This window comes from Microcaecilia unicolor, chromosome 9 (assembly GCF_901765095.1).
Source record: "Microcaecilia unicolor chromosome 9, aMicUni1.1, whole genome shotgun sequence".
Classification (NCBI taxonomy): domain Eukaryota; kingdom Metazoa; phylum Chordata; class Amphibia; order Gymnophiona; family Siphonopidae; genus Microcaecilia; species Microcaecilia unicolor.
The window spans coordinates 217,766,100-217,787,022 of record NC_044039.1 but is presented as its reverse complement, the minus strand read 5'-3'; the positions used below and the strand labels follow the sequence as shown (position 1 = coordinate 217,787,022).

Below are 20,923 nucleotides of genomic sequence, written 5' to 3'. Positions count from 1 at the left end.
CTGGGTTCAGAACCACTAGGTCAGAGGGTTACAAGAAAACACCAATTAGCTAGGATCCACTCTATAACTGGCATGCCGAAATCTGTTAGTATTGAAAGAGAGACAGCTGTGTAGACTTTCTGCTAGATTCTGTTTTATATATGAAAGTCTGTCTGCATTCCAGAGAGCGGAGAGAATTATATGGACGTTTTTAATAGCTTACAAAACTTGATATACCACCTCTCTGTTATAATCAAAGTGGTTTACAATAAAAATATCAATAGAAATCAAACAAAATAAAACATGGAAAAGAAAATAAGATGATATCTTTTTTATTGGACATAAGTTATGTCCAATAAAAAAAAAGGTATCATCTTATTTTCTTTTCCATGTTTTATTTTGTTTGATTTCTATTGATAACCTTTAAGAGTGGACTAACACGGCTACCACACACCTCAATAAAAATATAAAAGGAAAATAGAGAAAAGAATGCCATAAAATAGGAAAGCTCAAATACCCCCACCAAACACTCACCCTTTCATACTTTAAAAAGTCTAATTAACTATGTCAAAATGGCCTAAGTCGATTAAGAAATACTAAGCAGTTTAGCAAAGAAAAAGTGAACAGCACTATTTCTTCATTTACATGAAATGGTGTGTCCACCTCTAGAAAGATTTTAGAACGATTAAGTAATACTACTTTATTATGATGGAATCGAGTATAACATTCACATATGACTAAAGGTGCTCACTGTTGCTAGAAATAGTACTAACCAGGAATCCAGATGCATGTAATGGTTTTATGAGAGAACTAGTAAAAAAGGCCCGTTTCTGACACAAATGAAACGGGCGCTAGCAAGGTTTTCCTCGGAGTGTGTATGTTTGGGAGAGTGTATGTGAGAGTGACTGTTTGAGAGTCAGAGTGAAAGTGTGAGTCCAATCCATGCTCATCTGTCACCTGGCCCCTCCATTTTTCCCTATCCAGCATTTCCCCTCTCTGCCTGAGGCCTGCCCTGCAATCCATATCCATCCATGCCCATCTGTCCCCTCCATTCATCCCTATCCAGCAATTCCCCTCTCCCTGAGTCCTGCCCTTCCATGGCTCATCTGTCACCTGGCCCCTCCATTTTCCCTATCCAGCAATTGCCCTCTCTCCCTGAGGCCTGCCCTCCCAATCCATGGCCATCCATGCTCCTCTGTCCCCTGCCGCCTCCATTCATCCTTTTCCAGCAAGTCCCCTCTCTCCCTTCCATGACCCCCCCCCCCCCCTCGCATCCATGCTCCTCTCTCTCCCATGTGCCAGCCTGGGCCGGCCTCTTTCCCCCCCCCCCCCCCCCCCCCCCCCGCTCGCATCCATGCTGTGGTTGGCCACCCTCTTCTCTCCCCCCAACATGCGTTTTTTTTTTTTCTTCCACCCCCTCCCGCGAACCTGTCGATCCCCCCCCCCCCACCGGAACGCCGAAAACTGCCGCCGCCGTTGTTGTACTACCTTCCCTTCCCGTAGGTTGTTGAATCATCTTAGAAAGTTTAACTCCGTGCGTCTGAGACGCACGGAGTTAAACTTTGTAAGATGATTCAACAACCTACGGGAAGGGAAGGTAGTACAATAACGTCGGCGGCAGTTTTCGGCGTTCCGGCGGGGGGGGGGGGGATCGACAGGTTCGCGGGAGGGGGTGGGTTTCGAGGGGGCCATAGCGCGTGGGGGGGGGGGGTGACAGCTGATTCCGAGGCAGTAGGAGGAGTAGGGAAACACGCTGCGCGTGTTTCCCTACTCCTCCCCTTGCCTTGCAATCAGCTGTTTTGACGTCAGTGACGTCAGTGCGTGTCTGCCTCACAGACCACCTCCAGCCAAGGAGCCACGGTCCCAAGCACAGAACGTTGGAGGTGAGAATTATTATATAGGATGAGCATGACACCAAGGTCTCATGGAACCTCTGTATTGGTGGTTTTATGTGAAAAAGGTCTACCATAAATCTAACAACTACAGGAGAATACAAACTCTAAAGAAAATATTCCAACCTAATAAGAGGAGTTTGATTTATATGTATAAAGTTAGTTTGAAGGTGTCCCTTTAAACTGATGGAAAAAAAATTCCATCCTATGCAAAGCATATATACTGTATCACAAATGGAACCTCAAACCTCCTAACAAGGGAATACTTTTCACAACACCTTGTATAAACAGGAGTAGGTTAATATCATAGGTTCCTACTAAGAAGGAAAAAGAGAAAAAAAACCAAGACGCAAAAACTCATACTACATGAGAAAAACGAATGGGATGAAAAACGCTCTTTCCCTCTTGTAAATAACAATTAAACGAACACCAAAAACCAAACTGAGTGGAGGAGTGGCCTAGTGGTTAGGGTGGTGGACTTTGGTCCTGGGGAACTGAGGAGCTGAGTTCGATTCCCGGCCCAGGCAGCTCCTTGTGACTCTGGGCAAGTCACTTAACCCTCCATTGCCCCATGTAAGCTGCATTGAGCCTGCCATGAGTGGGATAGCGCGGGGTACAAATGTAAAAAAAAAAACAAACAAACTGACCCGAGCCCAAAAGAAGACTACCTAAAAGGAGCCCCCCCGGGAGGAAAAAGAACCCTAAAGTTTAACAAAGAAACTGAAATAGCAAGGGCAAACACTTACATACCCACTCTTGCCTAGTAAAGCATACAACAAGCATGCCAAATGCAATGGCTAAAGAGTTACTTAGCTTAATCCAAGCAGGGCAGCTGCACCATGTCCTTTGTTGCTATCTTTGCTAGAAATGCTGGCAGTCAAAAATTCCCCCCAAGGACTCCGGAGCCTTGCAAAAATTCTTCAACCGACGAAAAAACGCCGACCCTCCAACAAGAGCGCCTTGTTTCGCCAACCTCGTGGCTGCTTCAGGAAGGGCGCTTCAAATCCATCTGGTAATGAAAAACCAAAACGACGCTGGAAACTGAGACTCTGTCGTATGGATACCAAAGATGGTGCAGGAGCAGGAACTCCGGATCGAATTAAGTTTTTTAAATCTTGTAGTAACGTCATGACGTCATTACGTCATAGCGTATCCAATCACAATGACCAAAAAGCGAAGGAAACCACAAATCTAGAAACAGAGACACTGGGAAGCCGGGGCTCTGTCCAGGGGGACATGATAGGCTATGAGTATACTAGTACTCTTGAGAGGAAGTTTGTAGCTCTAAGAGTTAAAAATGGAAGACACTGCAGTATGGTTATTTGGTGGAAACAAATGGGGGTCCTGACCATTACTGAAAACAGACTGAAAACCTTTTCTATTTAAATAGATGTGAATGTCTGGTGCCACCAAGAGATCTCAAATCTGAGGTAGTAGGCTCAAGGAGGCTACTAGGTACTGCTCAGCTTTCATGTTTCAGTGCCAAAAACTTGAAATTGAAATGCGAGATCAAATTTAAATGTTGAGATCAAAAGTTGGAAAGGTTTAAAGCTTGCAAGGTGAGCTTGGGAAGACTTTTCCACTTTGTCTGGGCTATTGATGCTATGCTTTTTGGGTACGCTGATTACTGGGCCAGAGAATGGGCTTGAACAATTTGCTGGGCTAAATTATTCTGCTGTTGCTACTGTTGACTGAACATTTTTGCTAGTTTTTATGCATTGTATTGTACAAATGAGTTTGATTTTATTGCTTTATGAATGTTGGTATACCCTACCTTGGGTGTTTTTGTAAAGCCAGGTGAAATATCAAAAAATGAAATAAATGTATGGAGGAAGAACCAAGAGTCTTGAGATGAGGACACTAGTTCTGTCAAGGCCCATGGAGGGTTTTTGCTATTTAAGGGGATGAGTGGATATGCATAGAGAAGGGACCAAGTCCAGTTTATGGACAATGCATCCACTGATGGGCATTCCAGAGACTAGTACCCTGAACACAGAAGCAACATGGCATTTTCACTACTAGCAAAACAGGTCTATTCAAGGCATGTGTCACTTCTGAAAAATGTGAGACCATTTGTAGGGCTGAAGACTTCTGCTGAACTTGTCTATGTTGTTCTGATTGCCTGGTATGGAAGTGGTTCTGTAGGGGTAATTTCCCTGTGTCTCACCTTGCTGGTCTTAGGCCGTATAATCCTAATCCATCAAGATGGAGTCTGCAACCTATGACCTGCACATCAGTGAGACAGCAAATTTAGCTTTCTGCTTGTGGAAAATCACTGGTAGTCATGTAACATCCAAGGACATGCTGTGGGCAACCAACCCCCCTTTATCTCCCTGAGAAGCTAAAAAGGGAGCGAGACATGGCTCCAGCAAGCCGGGTGAGAAACAGAAATGCATATCAAGAAGTAACAGTTTCAAGGTCCTGAACAACGACAGTTTCTTGCTCATGGAATGAGCTGGTCAAGATCAGGATTGGTCCACGCTGGTCACCTGAGGAAAAGGGGCTAAGAAAGCGGGAAGAGGGAGAAGTTAGTTGTTTGGAATCCATGGAAGAAGTTGGAGCTGGCAAGAGGACGAGTGAGACCTGAGGTGGTACACAACCTTGTGAACTGCCTATCTAGAGAAAGTACTGGTTGGTTCAGCTGTACCCGCACGGAGTGACCCTGCTTGCTGCAGAGACCCTGTCCTACTTCTGAGACTAAGACTCGCTGGGAGAGACAGCTCGAGTCTGAGAAGGAACCTGTGCCACCTCATCCAAGAGACAGCCTGGTGAGATAAACAGTGATTTACTTCTTATAGCCGGAAGTTAGTGATTGGTGTTTACCTAAGCTTAGCCCTCAACAGTCATTCCACAGCAAGCTATAAGACCAGTCCAGACCAACAGGTTGCGTCCCTCTACCAAAGGAAGAAAACAGTTCTTGTGACTTGCCCCTTAAGGGTATTATGTAGCAAAGAAATGTTCAGTATTTCCTCTGTCTCCCAAGGTGATGGACGACGAGCTAACAGCCCTGCTCCTGACCTACTTTATAACCGAGACTCAGTTGAGTTTGAGGGTGCCTATTTGGCTTGTTCTCCTGAACCAGCTTCTCAGCTGTGTTCCAGTTGAGTTGGGGCAATGACTTTGGCATAAGCTCCTGTTTAAAAAAAAAAAGGCAGCTGGACCACCAACATCTGTGGAAATCAGCCTGCACTGGGTGAGCCTGTTCTGATTTCAGCACTTGGGTGTTTGTGCCTCTGTTCCTTATTAAGCTCTCGCTGGTATCTGGTTTGACTTTCTCACAGCAGGGATTACTGACTATAAGCAGTGAATATTTCTGACTCTCTTACGTGGAGATTAACTACTTCCGTTTCTGTGACACATTAAATTTTCTTCAGTGTTCCAGATTGTTACAATTTTTCCCGCCAAAATTCTTCCATCCATTTCTGTCAACTAGTGTTTGTTTCTTCAAGTGTTTCCTGGCTGTTTAATTCACAGTAAGCAAATCCAGACCTTTATTAGCTCTGCCTGAACAGCAGATGCAGATCCCAATACTTTTCTCTCTGTTTAATCTGAATACCAATTAGGCTAAGTTTATTCTTATTTGCAACAGTCATTAATTGAAGTTAACTGTACTTATTTTTTCCTGTATGGAGTTCCTAAGAATTAATTGTTCTTGCCTTCTTCAATCGGCTGGCTATATTTTGGCGTAAGTAGCCAAACTTGCTTCTCCCCTCCCCCTGATCACCAATATTATTCTTAAAAAAAAAAAAAAAAAATTCCTATCTGGTCAAAGCTATACAATGCAACTGTTGGCTGTGTTTTACCAAATTTGATGAGTGCACTCTGTTTCAACATGAGTTACTAATCTGGCTTGCCAGATTTAGGATAGTTGCATTAGTTTTTTCAGTTATGGAAATTGTACAGCTAAAGAAGTTTGGTAGCCACTGATGATTTGGAGCTGGCCTAGTTGCAGAGTTTTTCCATTCAACTGTGGTTCACCTCCACATACAGTGCACAGTTCTTTCTGTATTTATTGGGATTCATTAACCGACCTTATGAACAGATTTTACTCAAGGTGGTGAACAGCTTGACATAATATACCTTCCTGGGCTTCTCGGATCCTGCGTGTGTACTTTTCCACCTAGGTTGTAAATTGCACCAAGCACCTGAGTTGCACACATGCACCCACTGGCACTGCACAACGGCAGCATTCCTCTGGGTTGCTGCCCTGTAGCACCCCACTACCTCTATTGCTCTCCAAAAGCAGTTGCCGTCTGGCTGTCCTGCAACATCTACCTGTGTCAGTGTTTGGAAGGTACATCTGCCAGATCTGGTGTTGGATATGGCTGGGGCCCAGGGAAGAAAATGCCCATGACCACACTGCCTTCTTTAGGTTCAGGAAGGCTTGGGGCCCTCTCTGGCTAAGGAGTCAAGGGCAGTTCCCTAGTAGCACTCCCCCCCTAAAAAAAAAACAAAAAACAGCTTTATATTTTTGCACTTTACAGGGGGAAATGCATCTCTATTTCTCTGTTTTTTTTTTACTGCATGCAAGATCTGGCTTCTTAAGGTTTCAGTATTTCTATTTCTGGTTTGTGGTTGCTTATTCTGTTTTGGTATCTGTTTGTTGTCTGTGACCGAGAACAGGTTTCATGATCACATGAATTTTCTATTTAGTGACCTGTAGTAATTTTGCTAGGCTAGGGATTATGTTACTGTTAAACTAGAATCAGACATTTGTTTGTATGATGAGTATCATGGGGACATGTCCTAGCTCTGAACCTACTGTTGGGAAGGGTTGGGGGGCTTGTGCATGCAGAATTATTTTGGCTTTAATTTTGTGTTTTGAGGGAAGCATGTATATTGGAAGACTGTGGGTCAATGATGCTGAATGTATTTCCCTACCCCTTTCCTCAACACAGCCTGCAGGGCACTGAAGCCTACATTGCTGCCCTCAATGCAATTACTTGTTGGGGCGAATGAGGGCAGAGCAATGGGAGTAGCAGCTGGTGGGTTTTTCTTTCAAAATGTTGGTAATCCTAGACAATTCTGTCCCTGAGAAGCAGCAGGAGACAGCATTTACCTTACAGCTGTCTCTCTCCCCCCACTCACCGCTGTGCTGCCTCATTTCCACAAGCCCTTGAAGAAAGAGGTTGTGCAGAAAGAAATTTAGGGAGCAAGAGGGGGCGGTGAAGGGGTAGAGACAAAATGGGAAAAACGGAGGAAGAGTTTAGGATGTAAAGGGGGAAGAGAGATGGAGCCGGTTTGGGCAAGATGGAAAGAGTACAGTAAAAGGAGGTGGAAGAACGGTGGTGGGCAGAATAAGAAGATCAGGGCACAAGAAGGGGGGGGACAAGGAGTTAAGTGGACAGCTAAATAAGGGTGAAGGGATAAGAGACAAGAGTGAGGGGAAGTGAAAGGGTAAGGAGGAAGAAGATGAGTATAGTTTATAAGGGCAAAGAGGGCTGGGAAGGGATATGGATGGTGTTTTTCAGAAGGGTAGAAACAAACTTTGTTGGGATCACCATTGGGAATGGGAACATAAGTTGAGGCTATCATGGGAGGTGTTCCTGCCTAACCCTCCATTGCCCCATGTAAGCCGCATTGAGCCTGCCATGAGTGGGAAAGCGCGGGGTATAAATGTAACAATCAATCATTGAAACCCTCTTGTTGTTCAACATATTTACTGAATTGCCACTGCACACCATTGGTTGAAAAGAAAATAAACCAAACAGAACTTTGTTTTGAAGATCAGCAGCAATGAAAATGTCAGAAGACCAAAGAATAGAAATAGAAAAAAAAACCCCACACACCCAACTCTCCATACACAGGAGAGCTTTCTACATATCCATTTGGCACAGCAGAAAAAAAGATACATAACTGAGGAGCTGAGGAGTCTGCTGCACGCTAGAAAAGCCATACGTGCTTAGAACTTTAATTTCAGTTCTGAGCTCTGGGAGAGCTGTTCCATCCCAGTTCTATGCAATGACATCACCCACTTGTAATACCCGATTATTTAAGAACATAAAGGGGCTCATTACTATGGAACTTTGTAAGTCTAAGTGCTTTGAAAATACACCTCAAGACCTGCCACATTAGTTCAGACCAACGGTCCATCTAGACCAGTATCCTGTTTCCAACAATGGACAATTAAGATCAAAAGTACCTGAAAGGATCCTAAAAAGTAGAAAGATTACATGCTACTTATCCCCACGGATAAGCAGTAGCTTTTCCCTAGGTCTACCTATTTTCGCTTGCATTTCCAGCTGCATCGGGCTCCTCCGTAGTAACAGCGATATGGACTTCGGCAGGTAAACACGTAAGTAATGCCACACTGGGAAAAGACCAAGGATCCATTGAGCACAGCATTCTGTCCACAACAGCAGCCAATCCAGGCCAAGGGCACCTGGCGAGCTTCCCAAACGTACAAACATTCTATACATGTGGAATTGTGGATTTATCGACTTGTCCTTTAGGAAACCGTCTAACCCCTTTTTAAACTCTGCCAAGCTAACCGCCTTCACCACTTTCTCTGGCAACGAATTCCAGAGTTTAATTAAATGCGTTGGGTGAAGAAACATTTTTCTCCGATTTGTTTTAAATTTACTACACTGTAGTTTCATCGCATGCCCCCTAGTCCTAGTATTTTTGGAAAGCGTGAACAGACGCTTCACATACACCTGTTCCACTCCACTCAATATTTTATATACCTCTATCATGTCTCCCCTCAGCCATCTCTTCTCCAAGCTGAAAAGCCCTAGCCTCCTTAGTCTTTCTTCATACGGAAGTCGTCCCATCCCCGCTATCATTTTAGTCGCCCTTCGCCGCACCTTTTCCAATTCTACTATATCTTTCTTGAGATGCGGCGACCAGAATTGAACACAATACTCAAGATACGGTGGCACCACGGCATTATAACATCTTCACACCTGTTTTCCATACCTTTGCTAATAATTAGATGAATAGTGATCTCCTGACCCCCTCCCATTTTCTGTTTTCCTATCACAAATTGTACTTCCTTTCTTGATTAGTGTCATTAGTTTTTCGTAAACCACTTTGATAGTAAGAAACTGAATTATGATTTAAATAAAAGAATACACAATGGACTTTTCTTCCAGAATTTTCTCCACACCTTTAGCCCAGCTACACTAACTGCTTTTACCACAGCCTCCAGCATCAAGTTCCAGAGCTTAAATATGTGTGGAGTGATACTGTTTTCTCCAATTTGTTTTAAAATGTACTACCTTGAATTTCCATGGGGTGTCTCCCTAATTTGGTTTACTCTACAATTTGCATTTACCTGTCCCACTTCAATCAAGGATTTTATAAACCTTTATCATATTCCCTCAGCCATCTGTTCTCCAAGCTGAAGAGACCCACCTCTAGTCTATTCTCATGTGTTGTTCCGTTCCCTTAACCATTTTGGTTGCCCTTCTCTGTACCTTTTCTAATTCTTTGAGATGCGGTGACCAAAATTGTACACAATACTCAAGGTCCGGTCACAGCACAGAGCAGTACAGAGATATTTTGTTTTCTTCTGTAAACTGCTTTGGCCTCCAGGTTAAAGTGTTATGCTAATTAAAGTCTTCCCCTTCAGAATCCATGGGGTTATGAGGCAGTAGAGACAGCACCGAAGTTCAGTATAACATTGTTAACTGATGAACTGGCAAAGGTATAGCGAATTGCTTCTGCTGGAACCATTCAAACAGATGTGCGCTCATTGTCAACACATCCATGAACAGAAGCAGCTGAAAGAACTAGCGAACAAAAAACCTGTCCTAAAATAGGAGGAGGAAGATGAAAAGTGCCACAAATTCTTAAAGAAATCATGCACCCAAATCTCATCTGCAGGAAAAAAAAAAAAAAAAAAAAAGACTGGAGATGTCCCATGCAGCAGTACCAGAAGTCCCATACAGATTAACCAAAGCTTACTAATCAAACGCTTCATGTTGGCACTATACATCATTGCTTGTAATTTTAAATAAGAAAAAAAAAAAAGAAAATCATGCAGGAGCATCAAGTTTGAGCAAGGGCAATACATGACTGCAGAGTTTAAAGGTTCTGTTTGAATAAGAGACAGTATGCAAAGACACCACAAAGAGGATGTACCTAGAAGTACGTTAACTTCTTCTTCCAACCAGCTGTGGCAAAGATGGGGAAACTAGCAAATATCACTGATCGTCAGCAAAAGCTCCACACAAGACAATGCTTGCTCAATTTTGGATATAAAGCACAGCCCCAAGACATGCACTGAAAATTTTAGAACACAAGATTTATCTAAAATCTAAGAAACCATTTTTTCGAAAACCACATACCACTCCCCCCAAACCTGATGCAGCAATCTGCAAAAACCCCATTCCCACCGTAAGTCTACTGCTAAATGTCCAGCAGAATTAAAAAGGTAACATGGCCCCCAACCTTGCTGCTGTGCAGGAATGAGGACATGCGTCTGGGACTGGTGATGAACTGTTTGCTGTGGCTGCTGCTGCTGAATTTGTTGTGGGTGATGGTGCTGCTGAAGTTGCTGCTGATGCTGCTGCTGCTGCTGTTGCTGATGGTGAGCTTGTAGCATTAGCTGCTGTTCTTCGGAGTGAAAGCCATCCACAGCTTTAGACTGCATCAGCTTGTTCTCCCACAACTGAATTTAAAAACAAATATGTGACTATGGACTTCAGGTCGGAGTACAAATCCAAAGAGCAATTAAACATTTTATACTAACTGAAAATATATAAGATACAGATGAAATTTTAAAAAAAAGTTTGAGAGCTACTTAACATTACAATACAAAAATAGTCCTATTAAAGAAACTATGTTTTTATCATCATTATTTATTTAATTTTACTATAGCAATGGTTATCAATAGAAATCAAACAAAATAAAACATGGAAAAGAAAATAAGATACCACCTTTTTTTATTGGACATAACTTAATACATTTCTTGATTAGCTTTCGAAGGTTGCCCTTCTTCGTCAGATCGGAAATAAGCAAATGTGCTAGCTGACAGTGTATATAAGTGAAAACATTCAAGCATTACTATGACAGTCTGACAGGGTGGGAGGATGGGGGTGGGTAGGAGGTATGCATGGGGACATCAAAGCATATCATTGATATTCTAACAGGATGGGTGTGGATAGGTGAGGGGAGGGTGATCAACAGAGACATACAGCTTTATGGTTTATAATGGGCTAGGAACCCCAGATCCTTGTTAAGTCCTTTCTGTTGGGTGTTAAAATATTCAATTTATGTTGAATATCTTTCCTTTGTGGATGACTTTGGGGTCCTGTGAAATATTTTGGCATAGTTTGCAACTGGATAAATTACCGGGAAGTGTGCCCTTCTGTTCCTTTTCAGTCTGTGATGGAAGTTTACTTCTGATTAGCTTGTGTTTTAAATTGGGTGGCTGTCGGAAGGCCAGTACTGGTGGGGATGGGAATATCTCTATAGCAATGAAATTTCCAGACTGCAAACTAACAAGAGAGAAGATATACAAAAATAGTCTAAAGGATGTAATTTTCTTTTTTTTTTTGGTCTCTATTGCATTGAAATTAATAATATCCCACTGGAAAGATAATTCTGCAGTTAATGTTATTCTTTGGTGGAATTGGGTCTTGTTGTACAAAAAATATGAGCAACTGTCAATCCGCTTTATACCTGGACCTACTAATGGTCCTCAGAAGTGGAAAACTTTGGATCTCTTTCTATTATCTATGGCTTAGCTACTGACCAATGTTTGTACTCAGCTTAATGTATACCATTGTATTGTAGTATAGCACACGTTTTTTTTTTCTGATTGATGCATTATTGAAAATTCAATAAAAATATTTACAAAAAAATAAAGGATGTAATTTTCTGCACATGCCAACACACATATCCAAGCTTTGAAGACATCTCTTCAACAAAGCTTACAAAAACAATCCTCAATGAAACAAATCAGTCCTTAAACCACTCATGTACATTACTCACGTGCACTACAAAAAAAAAAAAAACCCTCTCACACTATCTTACCTACCACCTTTCCATCTAAAACCCCATTTACCTTCAGCCTATTATCGATTATACTTATGATCATTCAACCTATCATTCATTGTACTTAAGATCCATTTACCTTCAGCCTATTATCGACTGTACTTAAAATCCTTCAGCCTATCAGCGATTGAACTTAAGATCCTGTAATGACTACACCATAACAACACTCTGTAAGCCACATTGAGCCTGCAAAAAAGTGGGATAATGTGGGGTACAAATGCAATAAATAAATAAATAATCTTTAGTTGGCCTCTGACACAGCCCTTCAATACTCCAGTCCCTGCTCCTATTTAAGTCAATTTTAGGCGGTGAATGGCGTGCCTTGAGCCGTATCAGTCTCCTTTGCCATGCACAGCCCAAATGCTGTTTTGAACTGAGACACCAGTTATGCAACACAGCGGAAAACAACAGTTCGGTCATGAACAGCAGAGGATGATCCAGCCAAAATGCTACTGCTCACCATCCCCCCTACTACTGGCCCACTTCTTGAGATGGAATCTGCTGATTAAAATGTTAAGTTGCAAACACACACGCCAGCCAGTTACAGCACCACTAGTTCTACAGTGAGGTTGGATTTTATAGCTCTGGGAAGAGAATGGATGGGGTAGTCCGGAGCCAAGAACTGAAGAAAGTTTTACTATGTCTAATGCAGTGCCATAACCCCTAATTGATCTTTGGCTTTTCCATCATAACAAGGGTATCCTCTACGCTTATCTCAAGATTTCTTGAGGTCACTTTTTTTCCCTTGCCTAAATTCCTTGCCATCTACCACCCTTTGTGATATGTTATTGTACGCCATCTAGTTTTTGATAGGTAGAATACCAAATTTTATTTAATTTTTTTGTATTTAAAACATCGAGGGGGATAATCGAATGGGGACGACCATCTCTAAGTGCGCCCATCCCTGAGGACATCCCCACGAAGGGGCATCCCATATTATCGAAACAAGATAGGCGTCCATCTTTCGTTTCGATAATACGGTCAGGGACGCCCAAATCCCAACATTTAGGTGGACCTAAGAGATGGTCGACCTAAATGTTGAGATCGTCGACCTCGGAGACGGGCGACCTCGGTTTCCACCGATAATGGAAACCGAGGACGCCCATCTCAAAAATGACCAAATCCAAGGCATTTGGTCGTGGGAGGAGCCAGCATTTGCAGTGCACTGGTCCCCCTCACATGCCAGGACACCAACTGGGCACCCTAGGGGGCACTGCAGTGGACTTCACAAATTGCTCCAAGGTGCACAGCTCCCTTACCTTGGGTGCTGAGCCCCCCCACTCCCCACAACTGTACAACACTACCACAGCCCTTATGGGTGAAGGGGGGCACCTACATGTGGGTAGTAGGTTTCTGGTGGGTTTTGGAGGGCTCACAGGTAGGGTCCGCCTGCCTGAACTGCACTGCACCCACTAAAAACTGCTCCAGGGACCTGCGTACTGCTGTGATGGAGCTGGGTATGACATTTGAGGCTCGCATAGAGGCTGGAAAAAAAGATTTAAAAAAAAATTGGGGGGGGGGGGGGGGAGGTTGGTGACCACTGGGGGAGTAAGAGGAGGTCATCCCCAATTCCCTCCAGTGGTCATCTGGTCAGTTCGGGCACCCTTTCGAGGCTTGGTCGTGAAAAAAAAGCGACCAAGTAAAGTCGGCCAAATGCTTGTCAGGGACGCCCTTCTTTTTTCCATTATCGGCCGAGGACACCCATCTCCTAAGCACGCCCAAGTCCCGCCTTCGCTAGGCCTCTGACATGCCTAGAGTGAAATTTGGTTGTCCCCGTGACGGACTGCAGTTGAGGGAACCCAAAATTGGCTTTCGATTATGCCGATTTGGGCGACCCTGAGAGAAGGACGCCCATCTCCTGATTTGTGTCGAAAGATGGGCGCCCTTGTCTTTCGAAAAACCCCAGTTTCTTCTTTCCTATCTACCCCCTTGAAGCTTCATACAATGACTTCTAGAATATTAGAAGTTGGTGATTCCCTTTGAAGAATACTGAGGCACCCATTTACTAACCAGACACGTCTTGTGAGATGTGATGTCTGCCTGGTGCCAAGAGTAACATCAAATAATAGTAGGCTTGATGAGTCTTGGTAAACTCTCCATAACATCCTCTGATGAGGATGTTGTTTGCCAAGACTCATCAAGCCTACTATTAGTTGATGCTACTCAATCATGTTAGCATTAATTATAATGTGTTAAGTGTCTCACTACCATATCGAAGTGGCTTCATGGCTCTTGGAGAGAAGGTGAAGCAGATAGGTATACAAATGTTTTTGTTGATCCTCCCTGTCGAGGGTGAAGGTCAAAGCAAAAAGGCTTACATCCTAGAGATGAATCCATGGCAGTGCAGATGGCATCAAGCTATTTCAGTTTCCTGGACCAAGGGATGATTTAGGAAGAGTATGAAGGGTACGTTGGTGCTGTGGGCTCACCAACAAGAAAACAGCCCCAAGGGAAACAAAAACAAACCAATACAGGAGTGAAATAAATTTAATAAAAATCTGACATGGCCCTGTTTCGCCATAGGCTGCATCTGGGTAGATGAACATAAACAGGTTGATGCGCATAGCGACAGTATCCTTTCCACAACTGGGAACACAAACAGACACAATGGTGTCTTGTTTGAGAAATAAGTAAACTTATAAAAAAAAAAAAAAATTAGTTAACTGTTGTTGCTAAATATCTTTTGTTTCCTTGGTGCTGTTCTCTTTGTTGTTTCCTATGGGATGATTTTCCAGGGGTTGCTGAGCACAGATGGTGTCCATCTATCGAAGATGGGACTGTATGGGCACATGCTGGGTGGAACTTTTAAATAACTGGTATAATACAATCAAATAGTATAGGGAGTTAAGTGTGACCTGGCTTGGCCACTGTTGGAAACAAGATACTGGGCTAGATGGACCATTGGTCTGACCTAGTATGGCTATTCTTATGTTCTTAAATTCATTTTGAGAGTTTTGTAACATGGCATGATGATATTTAGTTTTATCTGGGGTGGACACTTTTCTCGAGTTGCTCGGGCTGCTATGTTTAAAATTTAAGGAGCAGGGTGGCTTGTGATTCCTAATTTAGAGGACACATTGTCCACTCCTGCTACGTGGCCTGCCGAAAGAGCCTGAAGATGAGCCTCTGCCCACCCCAACAACTCCGCCGCCTCTACAGCTAATCCTGGGCTCTTCGTCCCCCCCTGCTGATTCACATAAGCGACGGCCGTGGCATTGTCGGAAAGAACTCTGACCGCCTTGCCCTCTAGCAGACTCTGGAAGGACCGAAAAGCCAACCGAATTGCTCGAGTCTCCAGGCGGTTGATGGACCACAACGCCTCTTCCGACGTCCATCGCCCTTGGGCCACCTGCCCTAGACAATGCGCCCCCCAGCCTAACAGACTCGCATCCGTGGTCAGTACCACCCAATTCGGCACCTCTAGCGGCATACCCTTTGCTAGATTCGGAGTGTGAAGCCACCAGCGGAGGCTGCGCCGAACCATCTCCGGCAGCTCTAGCCGTTCCTCCAATCCCTGGAACTGAGGGGACCAACGAGTCAACAACGAACTCTGCAACTGTCTCATGTGGGCCCTGGCCCAAGGTACTACCTCTATAGACGCAGCCATCAGACCTAACACCTGAAGATACTCCCGCGCCGCAGGCGCCCTCTGAGCTGACGTATCTGAACCTGCAGTTTGGAAATGCGAGGAGCCGTCAAAAACACCCGGCCTCGCTCCGTGTCGAAACGAACTCCCAGATAGTCTAGAGACTGTGACGGAACTAGGCGACTCTTGGCCAGATTGACAACCCAACCCAGCGACTGCAAAAAGGTCACCACCCGGACGGTAGCCTCCTCGCTCTCCACCTGAGTTTTGGCTCGAATTAACCAGTCGTTGAGATACGGATGCACCAAAATGCCCTGCAACCGTAAAGCCGCTGCCACAACCACCATCACCTTGGAGAAAGTGCGAGGAGCTGTAGCCAGGCCGAACGGGAGCGCACAAAACTGAAAGTGACTCCCTAACACCACAAAACGAAGAAAACGCTGGTGCGCCTCTAGAATGGGGATGTGTAAATAAGCTTCTGTCAAATCCAATGAAGCCAGAAATTCCTCTTCCTGAACCGCTACAATGACCGAGCGCAACGTTTCCATCCGAAAGGAAGGAATCTTTAGAGCCGCATTGACCCTCTTGAGGTCTAAAATGGGCCGAAAAGAATCCTCTTTCTTTGGCACCACGAAGTAAATGGAGTAACAACCGGTACCTCGTTCTTCTGGCGGAACAGGCACCACAGCGTCTAAATCTACCAGACGTGACAGAGTGTCTCGCACTGCCCTTGCCTTGCGCCTTGAATGACAGGGAGAGACGAGAAAGAAATCGGACAGAGGACCGTTGAAATCCAGCGCGTACCCGTCTCGCACTATCTGCAGCACCCACTGGTCTGACGTGATTTGGGCCCACCTCTGGTAAAACAAGCGTAAGCGAGCCCCCACACGAACCAGAGGCTGGACCCCCAAACCATCATTGCGACACACGGGACATGCTAGCCGCTCCCGAAGAGGCAGCTCGCCCCCCCCCGGCGGCCCCCACGAAAGGGCTGGGTTCTCTGAAATAACGACCCTGGAACCCCCCGAGAACCTACCCGGCCGATACCGTCTAGCTTCCTGAAAACGGCCTCGCACCGCAGAGCCCTTAAAGGGAAGCGAACACAACTTTGCCTTGGACGCGGCATCTGCCAGCCAGCCCCGCAACCACAGGGCCCTTCGAGCCGTCACTGCGAGGGTCATGTTCTTCGCCGATGCACGCAACAAATCATATAGCGCATCTGCCAAGAAGGACGAGCCCATCTCCAACTTTGCCAAATCCTGCACTAAGGCGGCTCTATCAACCTGCGGAGCATCTAGCAGCCGCTCAGCCCAGCGGAAACATGCTTGAGCCACCAGACCTCCACAAACTGAAGCCTGCAAAGCCAGCGCCGCTAAATCAAAACTGCGCTTCAGAAAATGTCTCCAATTTCCTGTCCTGAGGGTCCCGCAAGGCAGCCCCTCCATCTACAGGAATTGCAGTAGCCTTAGTCACCGCCGTCACTACGGCATCCACAGTCGGAGGCTTTAAAGAATCTCTATCCTCCTGCGGAAGGGGATCGAGCTTAGCCATGGCCCGTGCCACCTTACACGGCGCCTCCGGCGAGAGCCATTCCTGCGTCACCATCTCTCTAAGATCCGCATTCATAGGAAATGCACGAGAGACCCTTCGGATCCCCTTAACCAGCGGGTCCTGCTTTTCGGAGGGAGCCGGATCTACTGTCTGATCAAATTTGAGCGTAGCAGACACCTGCTCAATAAGATCCGCCAATTCCTCCCTGTGAAAAATGCAGACCACCGACGGATTCTCCCCGGGCACTGTCTCTCTATCTGGCCCAGACAAGGACCCCTTCTCCTCTTCCAGGGGACTAAAGTCGCCCTCTGACTCCGGAGGAGAAAAACAGTCCAAGTCCTCAGCCCACTCAACACGTGGCCTCTTAGCGCTCAAGCCCACCCCCAGACTAAGGGGCTCCGTGCGCGACGGTCCCGCCTGCCAGGCCTGAAATAAGGACCAAACAAATTCCGGGGGGAAATCCATCCTTCCCGAAACGTCCCCTCCAGAAGCACCAGCCACCGGGCTGCCCTGAGGTCCGCCGACTAAATCCGGAATTCTCGGGCTCGAATCCAAGATGGCGGCGGTTCCCGCCAAAACCGGGACCGCCGCTGAACCGCTAGCCGAAACCCCTGCAACCTCCTGCAAGGCTGGTGCGGGAAGCTCCGCCGCTAACACCGGCGGAGCGGAGGACTGTCTTCGGTTCCCCGTAAAAGCGGCAGGAACCGCCAATCGCATCGACCCCCCGACGCGCTCAAAAACGACAGCGAAGCGGCTTCGTGGACATCCTCGAGCCAATTCCTCCCCAAAGGTAAAAGAAACGGGAACTCACCCCAAAGAAGCCACTCACAGCTCAACTAGCACGGCTGACCAGCTCCGGCACTCCGGAGTGCAGCTGCACAGCTCTCCACACCGTCTGGGTCTTTATGAAGTTTTTTTTTTTTTTTTTTTTTTTTAACTTTATTGCAGCACAATTTGAGCCCTGCTGCTATTAAATCCCTGGCACTCAAGGCTGCAATATAAAACTGCAGCCGAGGCACAAAGCTGCCCAAACAGGAGAGCTAGCTCGGGGGAGGGACCCGGCCACCCGGGTGTGACACCCCAGAGAGGACAATGGCAGGCCCCACCGGCACCACCAACCCCCAGCACACAGAGTAGTCCAGGCACAGGAATGCTCCTCAGGAACGATCAATAGACCAGCCTAAAACTCTCAACTGATCCCTGACTCCTACCAGACCGGACAAGCTGCACAGGCTGCCTGTCTACCCTCTGCTGAGACTGAGAAAATACTGGCTTTTGTGGGATGGGCACAGGTTATATGTACATAGTTGAAGTTAGTGTTCTCAGTCTCCCTCTGCTGGTAGGCGAGCATAACCCACGCGTCTTGACTGGTCTGGAGGGTCGCTGAGGAACTAATATTAGATGAAAAGTCCCTTCTTTCTTCAGTACAATAAAATAAATGGAATTATCTTCCAGCATCTCCACTCATTGTTCAAGACAGGTGAGGTGGTTTTTTTTGTTGTTGTTACATTTGTACCCCGCGCTTTCCCACTCATGGCAGACTCAATGCGGCTTACATGGGGCAATGGAGGGTTAAGTGACTTGCCCAGAGTCACAAGGAGCTGCCTGTGCCCAGGACCAAGTCCACCACCCTAACCACTAGGCCACTCCTCCACGTACAGTTTTTTGGGTTTTTTTGGCAGGAGCTTGACAGAGTGATAGTTGAAAGGAATCTGAGAGAAGATGGGAAAATTCCAGCTTGAAATCCATACTTTATTACATCAAAGACACACTGGTTGGATGTGATTCAAGCCTACTCCTCTAGAAACTAGAAAGAGGACAGCCTCGATGAAAAGGGGCCGGAAATATTTTGCAATACCGATATTAAAACAGACTTCTTAAAATCATTCACCGTTATAAGTTTTATGTATGGTCTTATTTTTTTGGATGTGATTTTATTTCAACCACTTAGAGATCAAACGTTTGTAAAGCAGTATAGAAGAGTTTTAATAAAGAAAGAAAACATATTGATACAAGGTTCTCAATATAGTAACATAACATAGTAGATGACGGCAGAAAAAGACCTGCACGGTCCATCCAGTCTGCCCAACAAGACAACTCATATGTACTACTTTTTGTGTATACCCTACTTTGATTTGTACCTGTGCTCTTCAGGGCACAGACCGTATAAGTCTGCCCAGCACTATCCCCGCCTCCCAACCACCAGCCCCGCCTCCCACCACCGGCTCTGGCACAGACAGTATAAGTCTGCCCAGCACTATCCCCGCCTCCCAACCACCACCCAAGGCGGGAGGTGGATATGACAGCCATTTAAATACCTCTGTGGCATAAAAGCACAGGGGGTGAGAGAGAGAGAGAGAGAGAGAGAACAGACTCAGGAGTAACTACTTCTTTACAGAAAGGTTGGTGAATGCGTGGAACAGCCTTCCAGCAGATGTGGCGGAGATCAAGACTATATCTGAATTAAAGAAAGGAATATTTCTAAGGGAGAAGAGGGAATAGTAGAAAGATTAGTAGAGGGTATAGATGGGAACACTGGATAGACCATATGGTCTTCATCTGTTTCTTTCCGAGTGTCAGTACCAGCAAAGTAACATATGCACAGGTACAATGCATCACTCTGGAAAGTTCTCAAATGCGCCTCAGGAGAATAGTATCCCTACACGAGAACTTGCAAGCCTACTCAGAGAAGTGCTTGTTTAACCTTTTAATTACTCCCATCACTGTTCATAAATCCAGGAAATCAGGCCTGCTGGAGACCCAACTCATGTAATATGCTGCACAATTTTTTTTTTATCATGCTTTATTGTTTGAAAGGAGTTTTCAGGCAAGCCATATTTAGCCGCATCTGAAAACCTTATGGTTCTAGGTCACATTTACCATACACAGCACTTTAACTGTTCTGAGTTTTTATTTAAAAAAAAAAAAAAACCAGTTCCTGTAAAAGGATGACTCTTTCCCAGGGAAAAAGTTTATATTTGATCAAACTCAAGTTAGATGTAACCCACCGTTTTCAATTCCATAAGCACTTGTTCATCCACTCCTTCATCAAGGAACATCTCTCTGACATCATTGATAACATCTTCAATTACTGATCTGTAGAGTTTAGGCTGCAGAGGGAAAAAAATGCAGTTTGTAAAATTAGAGCAAAAGAAAATTCAAACAACATCTACACATTAAAAAGTGTTGTTACAAGTAAAGCAGCAATTCCACATGCCTTCTAATGTTAAATGGATTTTGGTGCAGACAAATTTTAACTTAAAAAGAAAGTTAAAAAAAAAAAAAAAAAAAAAAAGCCTATCACACAAGTTGCTGTCCGAAGTATTACCATAAGAACCACTGAAAACTTTAGGCACTCCAGAAAACATATGATTAGTAAAAAAGAGGGGTGGGGGGGCATATACACTTAGATGCAAAGTTTACTACAGAATTCATTAGCCACAGATCAACTAAAAAAGGTAAGAACTGGGAACCATCAAAGATCTACAAGTACCGTATTTTTCGAACTATAAGACGCACTTTTTCCCCCCAAATTTGGGAGGAAAATGGGGGGGTGCGTCTTATAGTCCGAAGGTAGCAAGGTCCGATTTCGGGATCGCCCTCCCCCTCGAGTTCGGGATCGCCCTCCCCTACTCACGTCACGCGATGTTCCCTGGTGGTCTAGTGACGTCGGGGCAGGAAAGAGCCCCCTCTTTCCTGTCCAGCGCGCTGCTCTCCGTCCTCCTGTATGCTGCCTGACGGTCTCGGCGAGATTCAAAATGGCCGAACTCGGACAAGACGCACCGGAGCACCTAGGTTTTAGAGGAGGGAAAAAGGAAAAAAATTTTTTCCCTATTTCCCTCCTCTAAAACCTAGGTGCGTCTTATGGTCCGGTGCGTCTTATAGTCCGAAAAATACGGTAAATCATCTCAGA

The 20,923-nt window shown here is 45.2% G+C and overlaps 1 protein-coding gene across 1 annotated transcript in view; it reads right to left on the bottom strand.

Annotated features, from left to right (window-relative positions):
- STON2 (stonin 2) overlaps positions 1-20,923 on the bottom strand; it is a 257,064-nt gene that overhangs the window by 30,565 nt on the left and 205,576 nt on the right. Inside the window, exons 11-12 of the mRNA XM_030213724.1 lie at positions 20,019-20,120; positions 10,266-10,485 (exon numbers count right to left, since the gene is read on the bottom strand). Coding sequence (XP_030069584.1) covers positions 10,266-10,485; positions 20,019-20,120 — 322 coding nt within the window. The remainder of the gene's footprint in view (positions 1-10,265; positions 10,486-20,018; positions 20,121-20,923) is intronic.